This window comes from Oncorhynchus nerka, linkage group LG10 (assembly GCF_034236695.1).
Source record: "Oncorhynchus nerka isolate Pitt River linkage group LG10, Oner_Uvic_2.0, whole genome shotgun sequence".
Lineage (NCBI taxonomy): Eukaryota > Metazoa > Chordata > Actinopteri > Salmoniformes > Salmonidae > Oncorhynchus > Oncorhynchus nerka.
Genome location: NC_088405.1, coordinates 69,674,547 through 69,695,434, shown reverse-complemented (window position 1 = coordinate 69,695,434; position 20,888 = coordinate 69,674,547). Strand labels below are relative to the sequence as shown.

The window sequence follows — 20,888 nt, the reverse complement described above, 5'->3', positions numbered from 1 at the left end:
CATCCTTGAAATGTTTCTACAACTTGATTGGAGTCCACCTGTGGTAAATTTTAAATGTTTGCTGCATTGAAGGTCCCCAAGAACACAGTGGCCGCCACCATTCTTAAATGGAAGAAGTTTGGAACCACCAAGACTCTTCCTAGAGCTAGCTACCCGGCCAAACTGTGCAGTCGGGGGAGAAGGTCCTTGGTCAGGGAGATGACCAAGAACCCAATGGTTACTCTGACAGAGCTGTAGAGTTCCTCTGTGGAGATGGGAGAACCTTCCAGAAGGAAAACCATCTCTGCAGCACTCCACCAATCAGGCCTTTATGGTAGAGTGGCCAGACGGAAGCCACTCTTCAGTAATAGGCACATGATCGACCGCTTGGAGTTTGCCAAAAGGCACCTAAAGGACTCAGACCATGAGAAACCAGATTCTCTGGTCTGATTAAACCAAGATTGAACTCTTTGGCTTGAATGCCAAGCGTCACGTCTGGAGGAAACCTGGGACCATCCCTACGGTGAAGCGTGGTGGCAGCATTAGGCTGTGGGGATGTTTTTCAGTGGCAGGGACTGGGAGTCTAGTCAGGATCGAGGGAAAGATGAACGGAAGAAGTACAGAGATCCTTGATGAAAATCTGCTCCAGAGCTCAGGACCTCAGACTGAGGCGAAGGTTCACCTTCCAACAGGACAACAACCCTAAGCACACAGCCAAGACAACACAGGAGTGGCTTTGGGACATGTCTCTGAATGTCCTTGAGTAGCCCAGCCAGAACCCGTAATTGAACCCAATCTAACATCTCTGGAGAGACCTGAAAATAGCTGTGCAGCGACACTCCCCATCTAACCTGAAAGAGCTTAAGAGGATCTGCAGAAAGGAATGGAAGAAAATTCCCAAATAAAGGTGTGCCAAGCTTGTAGCGTCATAACAAGAAGACTTGAGGCTGTAATTGCTACCGAATGTACTTCAACAAAGTACTGCGTAAAGAATCTGAATACTTATGTAAATTTGCAAATAATTTAAAAAAACAGTTTTTGCTTTGTCATTATGGGGTATTGTGTGTAGATTAATGAAGGGGGAAAACAATGGATACAATTTTAGAATAAGGCTGTAATGTTGTAACACCTTTGAAAAAGTCAAGGGGTCTAAATACTTTCCGATTGCAACGGGATAGATAAACAGTAACAGCAGCGTATGTGATGAGTCAAAAGAGATTAGTGCAAAAAGGGTCATTGTAGGTATTCCGAGTAGCTATTGGTTAACTATTTAACTAACCATTTTAGCAGCCTTATAGCTTGTGGGTAGAAGCTCTTCAGGGTCCTGTTGGTTCCAGATTTGGTGCATCGGTACCGATTGCCTTGTGGTAGCAAAGAGAATAGTTTGAATTTGGTGGCTGGTGTCTTTCATAATTTGTGGGGAGAATGGATAATGTCCATGTTATATACTGTAGGTGTTTTCAGCAGTTTTCTGGCCAACACTAAATAGGGCAACTGGACCACCATTATCATTTTGATGTGATTACTACTACAAAAACAATATCTAATCATAAGACTATTACAAGTGACTCAAACCTGACGCTAAATGTTCTGTCCGGTGTCTTCTGTCTTATTAGTTCAGATGGCATTGTAATGGACCTTTGTCCTATTCTGGGCTCCAGTCTGAGGTGATTTGTCAAAGTGCTGGTGTCCTTTAGCTCAGAAATGCAGTGGATGAAGGGGGAGGGAGGTTGGAGAGAGACCCTAATGTCAAAGGTAATCGGCTGTCGATCTTCCAGTCCACTGCACCTCTCTGTAAGCGTAGTCTGTCGTAAACAGTTTGAGACTCCATTAAAGCTAATTGTTGGATTAGATAAGTGCTGTTGGCCTGCAGGGTTTTACCAGGTGAGATGGTGTCAATCTGTAATAGGTTAATATTCAATGGATATGCTTAATCTGGGCCTGTTTTAGGTTCAGATCCCAACCCAGTCTCCCTCTCTCTTCTCTGCCAGGGCTTGTCGAGCACGGGCGCAACTGGCCAGCCATTGCCAAGATGGTGGGCACCAAGAGCGAGGCTCAGTGCAAGAACTTCTACTTCAACTACAAGAGACGGCACAACCTGGACAACTTGCTCCAGCAGCACAAGCAGGTACGGCAACACTCAACACAATTAATTACCAGGGTTGTGTTCATATGGGCACATAAAAAATGTAAATACAATGGCAATAAAAGAGTATACCTTATCATCCAGGCAGTCCCTACCAGTTTCAGTTAATTTTCTCAGTTTAGTGCTTAATAACATTGTTCAGGTACAATGTGAAGAGTTTTCTTTTCTTTAACGTCTATTAGAACGTGTATATCTGACACTATCTTTAATCGATTTTCTGTAATAATCAGAGGAGCAGTGAAGTTGATGTTTGTTCTATAACCTGTGTTTCTTCAGGACACACGGCGGGCACGGGGAGATCAAGACCCGTCTCAGAGCGAGAGCATGGCTTCAGCTGACGACGACCAAAACCCAGAGGATAGTGATGGTCAGTCAGAGCGATGTCGCACACCATCCATCTGTATATCCTTGCATTGACACACTTACACTGTCTGCACAGCACAAATACACAAACACAACCATTGTTAAGAATTGTTTTTGATGATTATTTACTTACATTTGATCTGAGTGAATAAACGATGTCGTTGTGTGTGAATGAGAAAGAGTTAGAGAAATGCCTCTATGGAAGATTGAAGCGAAGTCTAAAAGAGTGAGTCCACTTCAGAAAGAGCCTCTTGAACTGTCTGTCTTCTGAGAATTTGATTTGAATTATGGCGAAGGAGCCCCGGTATTTTCTCTATACTGTCTGTAGTTTTAATGAGAGAGAAAAAAGGGATCAAATAGAAAGGGAGAAGGAGGGGGAAAAAGCGAGAGATAAAAGATGTGAACTAATTCTGACTGCTGGGTCTGGGTTATGTAACTGTTCCTTGGCTTTGAAGAAAGGGTGCTGCATGGAACGCGGAGTGCTGCTCCACTCTTTTGATCCACCGGGCCTCCCCTGGTTTCTTTCTCTCTACCCCTCTCCCACTCTCTCCCCAACTCTCTGCTCTTTTCCCCATCACCCGGACTCTTTCTCCTTCTCTGTGTCTCTTCTCTCCCCCCTCCCTCTCCACTTGCAGTCTTCTATCTCTCGGTCTTGCTCTCTCTCTCTCTCTCCACTCTTAAAGTTCTAAAATGTTGTCGTAACAGGGCCTGTTTTGAATATTTAAATCCCTTGCCCTGCAATACTCTGCCATGTATGGGGATAGGTTAATGCGTGTGAGTCCAGATTAAGTCTGGTACCTTTCCATTTCATCCTGTCCCTAAATGTCCTCATGAATTCAATGTCTCCCTTGGGTTTGTCACAAACCGATCACTCACCGACTGTTGCTCTTGGCCATCTCTTTCTCTCTCCGTCTTTCTTCTCCCCTTCTCTTCTCCCCTTCTCTACCTCTCTTTCTTTCTCTTTTGGAGTGGAGCCCATCTCCCTCCAGCTTTTGGTTGTGGTTAAGCAAAGTGGCTGAGGTGAAGCAAATTGGTTTAGGGTTGAGCCTCTCACCTGACTGGGAGGAGGGAGGTAGTAGAGGCTTCCCCCTACCCTTGTAGCCTGCTAGTCTCTGTCTCTCTCTATCCCTCCTGCTGCCTTGCTGCCCCTCCTGATGACAACCAACTACAATCAGATATTTGTAAAGTTGTGTCTGGACTACAGAAGGTCACACTATATTATGTGTTGTTTTTGAAGCTCTCATTGACTCCCAAGGAAACTCAAACTGTCCTCAAGGTCTTGGTTGGTTGGTGTAACTGCCTGCTGATTGAGTGTCACGTGGTTGAGCAAAGGCAGTAATGCTGCTGGGAGGGGAGTGTTCAGTGTTCTAAAACCCTGCTTCTGTCAGAGGGGACACATTTAGATTATTTTGTTTTTGGACACATTATTTGGACAGACTCTTTGGTGTTTGATTTGATTCAGTTTGACCTGTGTTAGAGATTTATCTTGGCATCGACACATGCTTTTTTGATTCGATGTTCAGGTTTCTTCTCTCCATGGCAATAGTGCCAGACACAGGCAACATTGCATGCATCATTGGTTTGCAGAATATTTATGCATTGTATGTGGTCTTGTGTTTTTATCTATACTGCATATTTTTATCCATAACATTTCTATCTGCTTGGATCATTATATGTGTCCCTCTCCTCAGGGTCACTTCCTATGTATGCCATACAGAGTGATTTAAGTGTGTCTCACCCATGTCTTTTCCTGTTCTGTGTGCCCATAAAGGTGGAGATAACAGCTCAGACACAGAGAGCGCCCCGTCCCCGTCGGACCCCTCCAAGGCCGGAGGGGATTCCCAGAGGGGAGACGGAGCTGGAGGGTCAGAGAACCAGTGGTCCAACAAGGGCCAGGCTAGCAATGGGAGGGTCCAGGAGCCCTCCTACGGGGAGCTGAGGGTCAAGTTGGAGAAGAGCCCAGAGGGAGAGGCCAGAGAGCCTGGCTCTCAGGAGGATGGAGAGAGGGCCCGGGTGGCCTACGAGGGCCATGGGCACCCCAAGAGCGAGCCCCAGGATGTGGACATGAAGCCTGGGGGGGCCGGGGAGGTGCAGGTGAAGGTGGAGCCTGACTCTGCCAAGGAGAAGGGGGAGCCAGAGAAGCAGAGGGAGGGGCACCACTCAGACAACGACTCCAGTGCCACCTGCAGCGCCGACGAAGATGTAGACGCTGAGCCCGAGAGACAGAGGTGGGTCAGGATGATGATCACAGGGATGGACTTAAAAAACACATTTGGACTTTAAAAACAAAGCTATTTGGGTGAAGCTAATGATCACTCAGCTGTTGATACTATCAGTATAGGGGATCAGATGAGGGCAAAATGTACTTAGATTAATTATTAAGGTGGTAAATGGTTGATATTATTAGTGGTAATTGAATCGTTCCATACAGGACTCCTTTATTGTAACTCCTTTGACCATTACCTCAACTCTTTCTGAACAGTGTGTCTTACCGTTCCTCTCCTGTCTACCCCTATCTCCTGTGACCTCAGGATTTTCTCTAGTATGGACAAGCCTTCGTTGCTCAGCCCTCCCGGCTCAGTGCTGATGTCCACGGCCAAGCAGGCCCACCTCAACATGCAGCAGCTCCAGCAGCGCGCCGCTACCATCCCGCCCATGGTCAGTCACTATAGCAACCCACACTTTTCTATGATCAGATATGCCCATTCGGCGAGGCAGGCACACGGAGGCAGGCAGCAGGGTGAAAGCATGTCTTGTTTAGACCAACCTCCCTGTCAAGTGAGTCCATCATCCCCAGCATTTTTCCAACCAACCTGTCAATCAATCAATTTGTTACCAATCATTAATCTTTCTCTTATTCAATCAGTTGAGCAATGTGTCAGCATGGATTTAAATCAATCAAATTGTGCCCATCTTTTGTGTAATCAATCATGCTAATGTACTGACACTGTCATTGTTTTCTGATGTCAATTTCTTTCCCTCCAATTGCCTCTTCTATGGTGCTTCTGTCTCCTCATTTCTTATGGAATGAGATCAGACAAACTGGATTGTTTAAGCACTATGTGCAAAACACGAGCACTATCAAATCTGACAACTGTTTAGCTGATGTTTTACATTTGTCATCCAATAATGTCCATTATCTTTTCTCTGGGATGGTTTAAAGTCATGCCTTAGTACTTTGCGTTTAATTCTGACCCTGATGTCCAATCAACATCTACTTTTCCTGTACTCTTACAAATGTAGATCGAGAAACTTCAGTGTTAGTGGGCAACACATCAGCCGCTTGCTTCACTTGTACAGAGCTTGTGTCCCCCCCAGTCTTCCTCACATGGGCATCTCTCCTCGCCCACCTTCCTGTAGGTGGTTCCTTTTGGTCCTGGTGGAATTTCCATAGGAGCCCCCCTCAGCGGTTTTGCCATGTTCCAGCACCAGATCACGGCTGTGCACGAGTCAGCCCATGCCGAGGAGAAACAGAGGCAGGACCAGGCTGACCCCGAGCGCAGCAGACAACCCACCAACTGCCCTGGCTTCACCAACCACAGCCCCACCATAGTGGACAGGGAGGGTAAGAGAGAGTACATACAAACACACCGATATCCTCCCTCTGAGCCCCTACCTACCTGAGCCTCTCAACCAACAAGCAGCCTATTTGTAGCCAATGCATTTTTCTGTCACGTTCGCTGTAGTTCACCGTCAAAAAAGGAAATATGAGAGGAGAGAGAGAGCAGGTTCAGACTGCCACTCTAAAATGTCTTTCTGAGCCAGAACAAGATGTTAGCTGACCCCATTTCACCTCTGATGCCACCATGAAGCCTCTGATGGGGAAGGCTTGTTTTTCCTGAAATGCCTCTGGGGGAAGAGAGGGATTCTGCGGTCGACTTTTGAAGGCGTGTGACTTGAGTGTGTCAGAGCAGGACACAGTCAGTGCCTCCCAGGCAGACAGACAGACAGACAGAGAAGCGGGTCCTATTTTGAACGGCAGAAGAGTCATTCAGCCCAAAGGTTTTCGGGTAGTCTCGCAATACCATGTTTGAAGAAGCCTGCAAAATTGAAGTTCGTGTTCGTGCATTACAGCAGCCTTCTTTTTTTTTTGTGAACTGCGAATCCATGTCAAGATGCTTCTCAATCATTTTTAGTTGATTTGGAATGAATAATCAAAATCAACAGCATGTTTCCTCAGAGAACTGAATTTCCTTAAATTGTGTTTCATCTTATGATTCTTTGTCTATTTGTTGTGTGTTTGTGTGTAATTTGTTGTGGCAGTGTTTTCATTCATGTGTCTCTGTTCTGTGTTGTGTTCTCCAGGTAAGCCCTTCCCCTACATGCCTTATGATATGAAGATGGCTCTGGAGCAGGAGGCCAAGTCTGGTCGGCCAGGCTCTCCCTACGGGCTCTCTCCCAGGGACATGAGCAAGGCCTCTCCTCAGCCCAATGACCCCAACGCCTCCCGCTACAGCGTGCCTCCAGGTAACCGCCCTCTGCTCTGTCCTTCCCCATCTGACCTCTCTACCATTCACCTAGCCTGGTCCCATACTGTTTGTGCCGTAGCCAACTCTTGTTCCATTGGCTTAAGCTCGTACAGTTGGCCTTATTCTTTTCGCACTCCACCCCCATACTCTTTCCCCTTTGTCTCTGTGAGTAGATTCAGCTGTAGTGTAGCTGGCCTTGAGCATCTATCTGTCCCTATCATTAATTAACATTACACACACAGCCTGGCTGCAGTAAGGCTTTATCAGTATTTCATTATGGGGTACCTTGTTTTCTTATCTCCCGTGTGAGCTGCCAGGGTGCTGACATCTGTGCCTTCTGTAGGAACTCTCCCAGACAAATATAAAATGTTTGATTTAGTAGTGCAGGGGCATGGAGGACGGGTGTGCGGTGGGGAGGAAAGGAGCAGGCGTTGCTTCCTCAAGGCAGGTCACTCCCGGTCACTGTGATTCACTAACATGTTAGAACACTGCAGTCTGGGAAATCTGTGGCGGCAGGCTTAAACATCTGGGGGAGCAGCATTAGGGCAAATCAATGTTTGATCACAATGCACTCATAGATGGGAGATGAGATGTGGGTGGAGCCTGTTGGCAAGACTAATGAATGATTCACTGGCTGAGAATGAGTAACAATTTGAGCTGAATTTAGTAGCAAATTGAAGGAATGGCACCCAAAGAAAAAATTATCCATACTGGACATCAATTGAAAAAAAAATCCTGAAGTGGTTTTGGTGCAATCGTGCAGATACTTTTCAGTGCCTCTGGATTCTCTATTCTTGCCACACGTTCTTTTGTGTGTTTTCTCTTTCCATACGCTAAGTGACCATATTATCGAGTGTGTCACTTTCTAACTTTGATTGTTTTCTCTCCTCTCCCAGTGCTCCAGCCAGCTCCCAACCAGGTGGTCCAGAGCCTGCCTGATGGAGTCCGTGTGACTTTCTCCAGACACAGCCGTCCCGCCAACATTCCATCTCCTCCTCCATTAATTCCAACCTCCAAACCCACAGACAAGCCCTCCTTTATCCAGGGTGGCTCCATCTCCCAGGTAAGACCCCTATCCATCAGGTGAGGGCTCAGATCCAGCCACCCCCCTGGTAAAGACCGACACAGGTGTAGATGGACAGGGTCATTTCTAGCATTTTGAGTGCCTTAGTGGTTGTGGGGTCTCTAAGCGCTTATGTCCCTTGTGCAGCGTTTCCCAAACTAGGGGTTGTGACGTAATGTGGGGTTGCCTGATTTCAAAATGGGGTTATGCGAGAAACTCTGAAATACATTTTAAATGTGCTTGGGTCTTAGAACTAGTGTTACGTCAGTAACCTCCGGCAGCCACTAGATGTGGTTGTAATAAACAGTGGTTTCTGTTTTCTTCCTACTGATGTGGCTTGATGGTTTGATGGTTTATGCTACAAAATGTCATGACCCCATCACTAAATGACATGAGCAGGCACTAAATCAGACTGGGAAAAATAATATCATCAATGATGATGATCTTTTCTACACAGAAGATCATACAAAATTATTGCCTGATGATCTTCTGAACTTCCCAATGCCTTTCCACATGCGTTTCAGTCACTTGAAATCATACTTATTTCAGATCGAAATACTGCCAAATCTACTATCAGACTGATTTGTAATAGAATGTCATAGCCCCAATTTAAAGAAGTAGGCATTTGCTATTGATGACATCACTTTTTTACATGGTGGGGTCACAGGCCAAAAGAGTTTGGCAACCCCTGCCAAGAAACGGCACTGTAGCTGGAGTTTTTGAAATGTTCTATTCGGCACCATTCTCTCTTTCTCATTCAGTCATAATATAGCAGTATTTGTGTGATAATGATTTACTAAGAAACCGATAAGGGTATTTGCCCTTGTAGCACACGGTAGTCTGTATTTAGTAACGGTTACTAGCCAATATGCCAAAGGGGAAACTTTGGTACATGTAACTTGGATCCACCTTTATTTGTGTACACTGGTGCACCTTCCTTGTATTTCCCTGCTGTATATTTCCAGACAAGTTTCAAGGTTTTTCAGAAATCTTGGTTAACCAACTGGAATTTTGCAATCCTGATCTGATTCTGACCTGTCTGTTCCGGCCATTTCAGGGGACTCCTGGTACGTACCTACCGTCTCATGCTGTCTACGGTGGCCCAGAGGGGGCAAAGAGTTCTGTGGGCTCCATATCTCTGGGCCTGCCCAGGCAGCAGGACCCCACCAAGCCTGGTATGACAAGCCAGTCTGGACAACACACACACCCTACCCACATTCCCAATGACTAAACTATAATACTACTTACAATAAATGCCCAATACATGTCTTCTTACTAGTGTGGATATTGGAACATAGCCCCGCTGTCTATCATCAGCTCCTGTCCTCTCACTGCTATTAGATTTGCATGAGAGAGGTGGAATATTATTAAAGTTTAATCGCATTCAGACCTGATGTGACCGTCCCAAATATCCCACTTCCCTTCCCTGATTGTCCCCTGTTCATTCTCTCCACCTCCCTCCCTCTCCCTAGTATCCTACATTAAGCAGGAGCAGTGTTCTCCGCGTGGCCAGTCTGAGGGACTCCTCTCTCGCACGCAGTATGAGGGGGTAGTCAGAGGTGCGTGTTTGTCTGTCCATCTCACAACCTTTCAATCTGTTTGTCAACCTGTCTATCCTTCGGTGTGTTTCCCCTTTCACCGTGGTAAAGTGTGTGAGTGTCACTCACCAAACGATGCAGATTCCAACAGTGAATACTCAGAAACCACACCTGTGTTCAAATACTCAGTGTTTGCCTGCTTGTAGTGGCAGATTATTGGGATTTGCATTTCTGGGGCAAAATATTTCAAATACTATTTGAACCCAGGTCTGAGAAATTTAAGAGAAAAAGAGCATTATCGCAGGCTGATGGAGAAAAGAGAAAAATGAATTGAAGGAGTCAGGCACCGACTTCCACCCTACCTCCCTCCAGCCCTCTGTGTGCACAGACCTGACAGAATGTGGCATGCTAGGGATGGATGGAGGGAGGGAGAGGGGGGGAGTGGGCCTTCACAAGCCCAAGTTCAACGAGCATCTCCTCTCACCAGCAGCCCTCCTCACAACTTCTTCTACAACTGACCTCTGAGGTGACATGGGGGTGTAGTGTGTACTTCAGGCCATTGCTCCACACTTCACCCTGAAGTGTGCATTTGTTCACTCCCCTTCAAAGATTTAGAAGCATTACATTAGTGTAGCCAGAGTGTACCATATTTCTTACACCAATGATATTTTACATCCTTGGAGTCAACAAGTGCACATTTCGGGGGGAGAATGAGGGGAAAATTGGAATTGAGCATGAGTGATTCTGAGCAGGAATAAAATGCCAACTGTACAGCCCTCATGTATCCATGCATACCAACGTGTCTCTCTGTTGTCTTCCTTCTAGGAGGCCCAATGGATGGGGGTATCAGCAGGGGAAACCCAGCCAGAGGATCAATCACACAGGTATTAGAATGTCACTAACATTGCCAAATCAGTATGTGTGTCCAAGCACCACCCTGTCTATGGATGTCTTAAAGAACAATTTAGTTTATGATTATGTAAATCTGTGTATATTCTATGAAGTAGTCTAATATTCTTGGAGCAAATTTCTTTGAAATGTAAAATGTATTAAACAGTTTCTGGTTGCTGATCTTCTCCCTCTCCCTGGACCTATTTCTCTCTCTCCCTTTCGCTCTCTTCCGTGTGACCAGGGCACGCCAGCCCTGTCCGGGTCCAGCATTGCGGCTGACCTGCTGAAGGGCACCATCACCAAGCTGCCCACGGAGGACCTGAGCAGCCCAGAGAAGGCTCGGGAACAGCTGGCCAAGGGACACGTCATCTACGAAGGCAAGAGTGGACACATCCTCTCCTACGACGGTAAGGCTAAGGCCAGTTAGTGGTCACTCTGACTTGATCCTTTTGTATATCTGTAAATAAGCTCCTGTCTCCGTAGCCATTAAAAACCCAAGAGAGGCCACGCGTAGCCCCAGGACAGGCCATGAGCTCAAACGCTCCTACGATATGATGGAGGTCGCCAGAGGCCACCCCGGGAGAGAGGGAGCCCCCTTCGAAGGTAAGGCGTGTGTGTTTTTTTTCTTTCTTCTACCCTCGTCTCTGTGCATATATTCAGGCCACTGTGTGAGAGTGACTGACTGTGTGTGTGTTTGTCAGGGTTGATCAGCCGAGCCCTGCCCAGAGACAGTCCCCACGGGGAGTCTAAGGAGAGGCCCATGATGACTGGATCCATCATGCAAGGTAATTAATCAGGTGTCATCACAGCTCCAAAACTCAGATGTACTGGGGCATGAGCGAGAACCTGGCAGATCAGATAATTATAACGAAGACAACCGTATGTAAATCAGTCAATTAAAAACAGCTAAATCAATTAAATTAATCAGATATGATTTTTACTATGTAAATGTAACCCACATTAAAGCTGAAATCTGCAATGACACCACTGTTCACGCCCCCCCAACGCATTTGTTATTGTTTTTGTTTTGTTGATGAAACAGAGGAACAATGCTGTTCAATCTCATGTGCAATGATGTCCAAGGGAAAGAAAATGTGTTTGTTGTTTGAAGAAACTTCTTTGTTGTTGTAATATCTTGTCATTTTCACCATGTACAGATTCCAGCTTTGTGTTTTTCTCTTCCCACTCCAGGTACACCCAGAACCTCTGCAGAGGCCTATGAGGAGAGCATGAAGTACGGCAAGCAGATAAAGAGGGAGAGTCCACCCATCCGCTCCTTTGAGGGGGGGATAGGTAAGGGTAAGCCCTACGAGGGGGTGAACACCATTAAGGAGATGGGCCGCTCCATCCACGAGATCCCCCGCCAGGAGAAGCCTGGACAGGACCCCCGCAAGACCCCCGACATGGCTGCCAACATCCGAGCCTCCATGGAGGGCTCTATATCCCAGGTGCGTGTTTGAGAGAGAGTGAACACATTTGTGTGTGTAGGCGTGTGAGACAGTGTGTTTTATTAGCCTGATTTTACTGAGTGCATCGTGTCGGTCTGTCCGTTGTCACCAGCAGACTCTAATCCCTCCTCTCCTCTCTCTACCAGGGCCATCCTCTGAGCCAGTCGGCCATCAAGCACAACGTCAAGTCCCTGATCACCAGTCCCAGTAGGCTGCCCCATGGTCACACCATGCCCCCACTGGAGGCCATGGAGCGGGCCAAGTATGAGGAGAGCAAGGCGGCAGCGGAGCAGCGAGCTCGCCACACATCTGTGGTCAACTCGGCAACCTCCGTCCTGCGTTCCACCCACCAGGAGCAAGGAAAGTCCCAGCTCAGCCCGGGCATGTACCAAGATGCTGACGCCCGCAGGACCCCGGTCAACTACAGCACTAGCTCCATGTCCAGAGGCTCACCAATGCTGGGCCGAGGACAGGAGGGTACGTCTTGTCTGACCATCCCTCTTAGTCTTCACTTTCAATGCAGATGTATCCTGTCAGCTGCATCTGACTGCACCATGTAGTTTCGCTGTACAGCAATCAGTTCACAAGCAATGATGTGTTGCTATGGGTCTTTACATCATTACAATTTTCCGACATTGAAAGTGAACACATTTTTATATTAGTTAGTTATGTTTACAGTACTATATATAAACCGACTTCGTGATTTTGTATTGATGAAACCCATTTGTAATTGTGATCATCTCTCCCCTATCCAGGCTCTGGGAAGCCTGCGTCCCATGACCGGAAGAGTACCATGACCCCCACTCAGAGGGACAGTGTTCCAGCCAAGTCTCCTGTGTCAGGGGTGACCCCAACCACCCTATGGCCTCCCACAGCCCCTTCGACCCCCACCACCGCCCCATGGCCCCCGGAGAGCCCAGGTTCCACCTACCTCCACACCTAGACCCTGCCCTCTTCCACAGGGCCGTCCTGGACCCAGGTAGGACATGCTACACAGCCACTCCAATGAACCTAAGCCAACCTCCATTAAATGACACAGTAATAGACCTGAATCCTGGAATGATAGAAGGATTCTGGGTAAACTGATGAAGGTTATCTTTGGCGTCTCTCATTCATAGGCACTGAATGTCCAGTCTCAGGTTGAGTCAGTTGACGTCAGTAGGGATGCACGATATATCGGTGAAAATATCGGAATCAGACGATATTACTAAAAACCCAACATCGGTAACGGCCCGATGTCTAGTTTAATGCCGATGTTAAAAACCGATGTCAAAGCTACCGTGCATACTTATATAACGTTGGTACATGGTATAATGACGCCACGTAAAATGTTGCGCTACACATGCAACACAGCATTCCTAACCTAGGCCACAATGTCTGCTGTGTGGATCGAGCAGTCATTTGAAAGAGTAAGAAAATGTCTGCGAGACAACTCGAAGGCGAAATCCATTAAAGCCAAGAAAATGTCATTCATTGCCCTTGACAATCAACCGTTCTCTGTTGTGGGTGATGTTGGCTTTCGCCGACTGGTTGAGCACCAGTACACACAACCAAGTGCTCTATTTTTCAGATGTTGCCCTACCGGAGTTACACAGGAATATCGTCACTACTATTACCTTCACGACATACATACTATGGAACGCCGTTTGGGTCTTTGCGTGTCAAAAAATATAAAGTAGTACTGTCAAAGCTGTACAAAAAAAGTCTGCAAACACCAGCCACGAACGATTTTGTTTTAATGCAACTTCTGGGGTAGCTAGCTTTAGCTTGGTACCAAGCTAGCACCGATACAACCAGCCGGAAAACAATGACCAGTAGAAACTGCAGTCATTTTCAGGAATGATTTAGGAATCCTTATAAGTATTAGCTAGGTTGCCACTTGCTGTTCGGCTATTGAAATTGAACTCCAGTTCATGAAAATGAATAGCTAGCCAGCTACTTAACTCTGTTGCCCAAAGCTAACGTTATAAGCAGCCAGCTAGCTTCATCTGGCTAGTGAGGCTCATGTGTTCTGAAGCTAGCCACAATAAGGATTAGGCACAATAGTGAGATTTGCGGGTTGCCTTCAAAATTGACAGTGATGCAAATGAATACAAATAGTAGAATTATGCCGTACTTTTATTTTGAAGGCTAATCCTTATTGTGGCTTGCTTCACATAGATGTGTCCGACCACAATTATTCAAATAAGAACTGTCTTATAAAATAGGATTATTTTAGATGTTATATCGGTGCATCACTAGTAAGCCTGTTGTTCATATTATTGGTCTGTTTGCTCCTCATCTATCCTCCTCTTTCCTCCTGCAGCTGCGTACATGTTCCCGAGGCAGCCGTCCCCAACGGGCTACCACAACACCTACCAGCTGTACACCATGGAGAACACGAGGCAGACCATCCTCAATGATTATATCACCTCCCAGCAGATGCAGGTTATCCCACGGCCCGACGTCGCCAGGGGCCTGTCGCCACGGGAACAGCAACCGATAGCTCTGTCTTACCCTCCCGGAGCGCGAGGTACTGTACTCTGGCGGCTGGCTGTCTGTGTGTCCCTCTCTCACGGGAGGGAGGTGGGGGGATAGTAAGCAGACTGTGCTTGTGAATTAGTGGCTACCTTTTTCCAGACGCCCAGAAGCAAATGACCCTCACAAATGGCCTCATATTGATTTAGAATTTAATTTAATTTACTATAGCTGATTTGTTTATGTATATTTTAGGGCTGCAGCTGACTACAGCTAATACTTAATTTTATAAATTGGGTATTGACAAACTTCCAATTTTCATTTGTCCAGTGGTTACAAGGTGACCATCACTCCACACACCTTAACATATATTTTTTTAAAGCAGCCCTTAAACAAATACAATTATTATTTTTGAGCACTGTTCAGAGTAAGGTGACCGGTAAAACCAAGGCTACTGTACACAGTGTTCATTCATAACTCTTGAAATTGATCCTATGGATTTGGTTCATGTTGCTCACTGTTGGCCCTTTGCTTCTGTCTGTAAAAGGGATTATTGATCTAGCCCAGATGCCTCCAACTATCCTGTTGCCTCACCCTGGGGGAACAGGTACTCCCACTTTGGACCGCATCACCTACATCCCTGGAGCTCAACCCCCTTTCCCTCCTAGGCCTTTCAACCAAGCCTCCATATCTCCAGGTGAGGACCCCATCCTGCCCCAACCCCAACCTGACTGACACCCTTTTTGTTCCTTTGTACCCTCCTCCTAACCTCACTGCCCTGCTACACTCCCGAGTTCTGAGAATCTGAACAAACCTCTATGGACCAGATCTAAATGAACACATAGTTCAGTAACTTCTCTTCTCAAAATCAGACACGCGCTTTGTTAAAAGTTCAATTTGAGATTAGAGGTCGACGAATCAATCGGAATGGCCGATTTAATTAGGGCCGATTTCAAGTTTTCATAACAATCAGAAAACGGTATTTTTGGGCGCGGATTTAAAAATATATATATATATATTTTAGAGCATTGGACTAGTGGTTAGAGTGTTGGACTAGTAACCAGAAGGTTGGAAATTCAAATCCCCGAGCTGACAAGGTACAAATCTGTCGTTCTGCCCCTGAACAGGCAGTTAACCCACTGTTCCTAGGCCGTCATTGAAAATAAGAATTTGTTCTTAACTTCTTGTGACTCTCAAACCCGGGTCCGGGAGCATAATCATCACCTGATACTAATTAGCATAACGCAACGGACATGAATCTTCCTAGAAAATCTTCCTATTCATAAAAATCACAAGTGAAATATATTGGAACACTTAGCCTTTTGTTAATCACCCTGTCAGCTCAGATTTTCAAAATATGTTTTACATCCAAAGCTAGACAAGCATTTGTGTAAGTTTATCATAGACTAGCATAGCATTATGCCTTGCTAGCAGCAGGCAACCTTGTCACGAAAATCAGAAAAGCAATCAAATTAAATTGTTTACCTTTGATGAACTTCGGATGTTTTCACTCACGAGACTCCCAGGTAGACAGCCAAAGTTCATTTTTTCCCAAAAGATTATTTTTGTAGGCGAAATAGCTCCGTTTGTTCTTCACGTTTGGCTGAGAAATCGCCCGGAAATTGCAGTCACGAAAACGGCGAGAAATATTCCAAATTAGCTCCATAATATCGACGCAAACATTGTTTATAATCAATCCTCAAGGTGTTTTTCTAATATCTAATCGATAATATATCCGTCGGGACAATTCGTTTCTCAGTAGGACCGATTGGAGTAATGGCTACCTCTGTATTTTACGCGAGAATCTCTCTCGGAGCCACCATGTGACCACTTACGCAATGTGGCCGCCTACGGCTATTCTTCAACATAAATGCGTAAAACTACGTCACAATGCTGTAGACACCCTGGGGAATACGTAGAAAGCGTAAGCTCGTTGATGGCACATTCACTGCTCAATAGGGACTCATTGGAACGCAGAGCTGTCAATTATATGCATATTCTAGCATCTTGTCCTGACAAAATATCCCGTTTAAAACGGGAAAGTTTTTTTTCCAAAAATAAAAATACTGCCCCTAGAGTCGCAACAGGTTTTAACTGACTTGCCTAGTTAAATAAAGGTAAAATAAAAAAGCAGGCGCGTAAACATTCATTCAAACAGCACTTTCGTGTGTTTTGCCAGCAGCTCTTCATTGTGCGTCAAGCATTGCGCTGTTTATGACTTCAAGCCTATCAACTCCCGAGATGAGGCTGGTGTAACCGAAGTGAAATGGCTAGTTAGTTAGCGTGCGCTAATAGCGTTTCAAACGTCACTCTCTCTGAGCCTGTGGTTGTTTCCCTTGCTCTGCATGTGTAACGCTGCTTCGATGGTGATTGTTGTCATTGTGTTGCTGTTTCGAGCCCAGGGAGGAGCGAGGAGAGGGACGGAAGCTATACTGTTACACTGGCAATACTAAAGTGCCTATAAGAACATCCAATAGTCAAAGGTTAATGAAATACCAATGGTATAGAGGGAAATAGTCCTATAATTCCTATAATAACTACAATCTAAAACTTCTTACCTGGGAATATTACATTTACATTTATGTTCATTTACATTCATGTTAAAACATTCATGTTAAAAGGAACCACCAGCATTCATATGTTCTCATGTTCTGAGCAAGGAACTGAAACGTTAGCTTTCTTACATGCACATATTGCTCTTTTACTTTCTTTTCCAACACTTTTGTTTTTGCATTATTTAAACCAAATTGAACATGTTTCATTATTTACTTGAGGCTAAATTGATTTCATTGATGTATTATATTAAATTAAAATAAGTGTTCATTCCGTATTGTTGTAACAGTCATTATTATAAATAAAAATCGGCCGATTTAATCGGTATCGGCTTTTTTGGTCCTCCAATAATCGGTATCGGCGTTGAAAAATCATAATCGGTCGACCTCTATTTGAGATGCTACCATGCGACCGTTGTTGAAAGACTGTCTGGTCTACATCACGGTGATAGTCTAAACTTTGTTTGTCATCCATGTCTTCTCCCTGGACCTCCTCAATGTCCACCTCTTGATCATCAGACTCTGAGGCCTCATCTTCACTGTCACTTTCCAACCTTGTTGAGGATGGCTTGCTGTCAGGCTCAAAAAGCCTCAAATTTGCCCGGATGGCCACCAATTTTTCAACCCTTATATTGGTCAGCCTGTTGCGAGATTTGGTGTGTGTGTGTTCCCAAACAAGGACCAGTTGCACTCTGAGGTGGCTGATGTTGGTGGGATTTGGAGGATGATTGAGTCAACAGGGGAAAGAGCTTCAGATCCACAAAGTCCTTTCCACCTGAGACATGGCCGAGTATAGCCCACAAAGATCTCCGCCACGGCACAACCCAAGGGGGGTGCCAACCCAGACAGGAAGATCACATCAGTGACTCAACCCACTCAAGTGACGCACCCCTCCTAGGGACGGTATGAAAGAGCCCTAGTAAGCCAGTGACTCAGCCCCTGTAATAGGGTTAGAGGCAGAGAATCCCAGTGGAAAGAGGGGAACCAGCCAGGCAGAGACAGCAAGGGTGGTTCGTTGCTCCAGAGCCTTTCCGTTCACCTTCACACTCCTGGGCCAGACTACACTCAATCATATGACCCACTGAAGAGATGAGTCTTCAGTAAAGACCGAGTTTGCGTCTCTCACATGGGTAGGCAGACCATTCCATAAAAATGGAGCTCTATAGGAGAAAGCCCTGCCTCCAGCTGTTTGCTTAGAAATTCTAGGGACAATTAGGAGGCCTGCGTCTTATGACCGTAGCGTACGTGTAGGTATGTACGGCAGGACCAAATCAGAGAGATAGGTAGGAAGCAAGCCCATGTAATGCTTTGTAGGTTAGCAGTAAAACCTTGAAGTCAGCCCTTGCCTTGACAGGAAGCCAGTGTAGGGAGGCTAACACTGGAGTAATATGATCACATTTTTGGGTTCTAGTCAGGATTCTAGCAGCCGTATTTAGCACCAACTGAAGTTTATTTAGTGCTTTATCCGGGTAGCTGGAAAGTAGAGCATTGCAGTAGTCTAACCTAGAAGTGACAAAAGCATGGATTAATTTTTCTGCATCATTTTTGGACAGAAAGTTTCTGATTTTTGCAATGTTACGTAGATAAAAAAAGCTGTCCTTGAAATGGTCTTGATATGTTCTTCAAAAGAGAGATCAGGGTCCAGAGTAACGCCGAGGTCCTTCAGTTTTATTTGAGACGACTGTATAATCATTAAGATGAATTGTCAGATTCAACAGAAGATCTCTTTGTTTCTTGGGACCTAGAACAAGCATCTCTGTTTTGTCAGAGTTTAAAAGTAGAACGTTTGCAGCCATCCACTTCCTTATGTCTGAAACACATGCTTCTAGCGAGGGCACTTTTGGGGCTTCACCATGTTTCATTGAAATGTACAGCTGTGTGTCATCCGCATAGCAGTGAAAGTTAACATTATGTTTTCGAATGACATCCACAAGAGGTAAAATATATAGTGAAAACAATAGTGGTCCTAAAACGGAACCTTGAACACCGAAATTTACATTTGATTTGTCAGAGGACAAACCATTCACAGAGACAAAATTATATCTTTCCGACAGATAAGATCTAAACCAGGCCAGAACTTGTCCGTGTAGACCAATTTCGGTTTCCAATCTCTCAAAGAATGTGGTGATCGATGGTATCAAAAGCAGCACTAAGGTCTAGGAGCACGAGGACAGATGCAGAGCCTCGGTCTGATGCCATTAAAAGGACATTTACCACCTTCACAAGTGCAGTCTCAGTGCTATAATGGGGTCTAAAACCAGACTGAAGCATTTCGTATACATTGTTTGTCTTCAGGAAGGCAGTGAGTTGCTGCGCAACAGCCTTTTCTAAAATTTTGGAGAGGAATGGAAGATTCGATATATAGGCCGATTAGTTTTTTAAATATTTTCTGGGTCAAGGTTTGGCTTTTTCAAGAGAGTCTTTGTTACTGCCACTTTTAGTGAGTTTGGTACACATCCGGTGGATAGAGAGCCGTTTATTATGTTCAACATAGGAGGGCCAAGCACAGGAAGCAACTCTTTCAGTAGTTTAGTTGGAATAGGGTCCAGTATGCAGCTTGTTGGTTTAGAGGCCATGATTATTTTCATCATTGTGTCAAGAGATATAGTACTAAAACACTTGAGCGTCTCTCTTGATCCTAGGTCCTGGCAGAGTTGTGCAGACTCAGGACAACTGAGCTTTGAAGGAATACGCAGATTTAAAGAGGAGTCTGTAATTTGCTTTCTAATATCATGATCTTTTCCTCAAAGAAGTTCATTAATTTATTACTGCTGAAGTGAAAGCCACCCTCTCTTGGGGAATGCTGCTTTTTAGTTAGCTTTGCGACAGTATCAAAAAGGAATTTCGGTTTGTTCTTATTTTCCTCAATTAAGTTGGAAAAATGGGATGATCGAGCAGCAGTAAGGGCTCGTCGATACTGCACGGTACTGTCTTTCCAAGCTAGTCGGAAGACTTCCAGTTTGGTGTGGCGACATTTCCGTTCCAATTTTCTGGAACTTGCTTCAGAGCTCGGGTATTTTCTGTATACCAGGGAGCTAGTTTCTTATGAGAAATGTTTTTAGTTTTTAGGGGTGCAATTGCATCTAGGGTATTGCGCAAGGTTAAATTGAGTTCCTCAGTAAGGTGGTTAACTGATTTTTGTCCTCTGGCATCCTTGGGTAGACAGAGGGAGTCTGGAAGGACATCAAGGAATCTTTGTGTTGTCTGTGAATTTATAGCACAACCTTTGATGTTCCTTGGTTGGGGTCTGAGCAGATTATTTGTTGCAATTGCAAACGTAATAAAATGGTGGTCCGATAGTCCAGGATTATGAGGAAAAACATTAAGATCCACAACATTTATTCCATGGGACAAAACTAGGTCCAGAGTATGACTGTGACAGTGAGTAGGTCCAGAGACATGTTGGACAAAACCCACTGAGTCGATGATGGCCCCGAAAGCCTTTTGGAGTGGGTCTGTGGACTTTTCCATGTGAATTTTAAAGTCACCAAAGATTAGAATATTATCTGCTATGACTACAAGGTCCGATAGAAATTCAGGGAACTCGGTGAGGAACGCTGTATATGGCCCAGGAGGCCTGTAAACAGTAGCTATAAAAAGTGATTGAGTAGGCTGCATAGATTTCATGACTAGAAGCTCAAAAGACGAAAACGTCTTTTTTTTGTGTAAATTTACATTTGTTATCGTAATGTTAGCAACACCTCTGCCTTTGCGGGATGCACGGGGGATGTGGTCACTAGTGTAGTCAGGAGGTGAGGCCTCATTTAACACAGTAAATTCATCAGGCTTAAGCCATGTTTGTCAGGCCAATCACATCAAGATTATGATCAGTGATTAGTTCATTGATCATAATTGCCTTTGAAGTAAGGGATCTAACATTAAGTAGCCCTATTTTGAGATGTGAGGTATCATGATCTCTTTCAATAATGACAGGAATGGAGGAGGTCTTTATCCTAGTGAGATTGCTAAGGCGAACACCGCC

At 45.2% G+C, this 20,888-nt stretch overlaps 1 protein-coding gene across 1 annotated transcript in view; it reads left to right on the top strand.

Annotated features, from left to right (window-relative positions):
- LOC115135922 (nuclear receptor corepressor 1-like) overlaps positions 1-20,888 on the top strand; it is a 124,975-nt gene that overhangs the window by 88,951 nt on the left and 15,136 nt on the right. Inside the window, 19 exon segments of the mRNA XM_029671140.2 lie at positions 1,971-2,107; positions 2,402-2,492; positions 4,260-4,716; positions 5,020-5,146; positions 5,849-6,053; positions 6,794-6,955; positions 7,854-8,020; positions 9,078-9,195; positions 9,493-9,579; positions 10,384-10,442; positions 10,691-10,856; positions 10,933-11,052; positions 11,151-11,234; positions 11,641-11,897; positions 12,044-12,374; positions 12,653-12,750; positions 12,753-12,876; positions 14,203-14,409; positions 14,902-15,051. Coding sequence (XP_029527000.2) covers positions 1,971-2,107; positions 2,402-2,492; positions 4,260-4,716; positions 5,020-5,146; positions 5,849-6,053; positions 6,794-6,955; positions 7,854-8,020; positions 9,078-9,195; positions 9,493-9,579; positions 10,384-10,442; positions 10,691-10,856; positions 10,933-11,052; positions 11,151-11,234; positions 11,641-11,897; positions 12,044-12,374; positions 12,653-12,750; positions 12,753-12,876; positions 14,203-14,409; positions 14,902-15,051 — 3,147 coding nt within the window.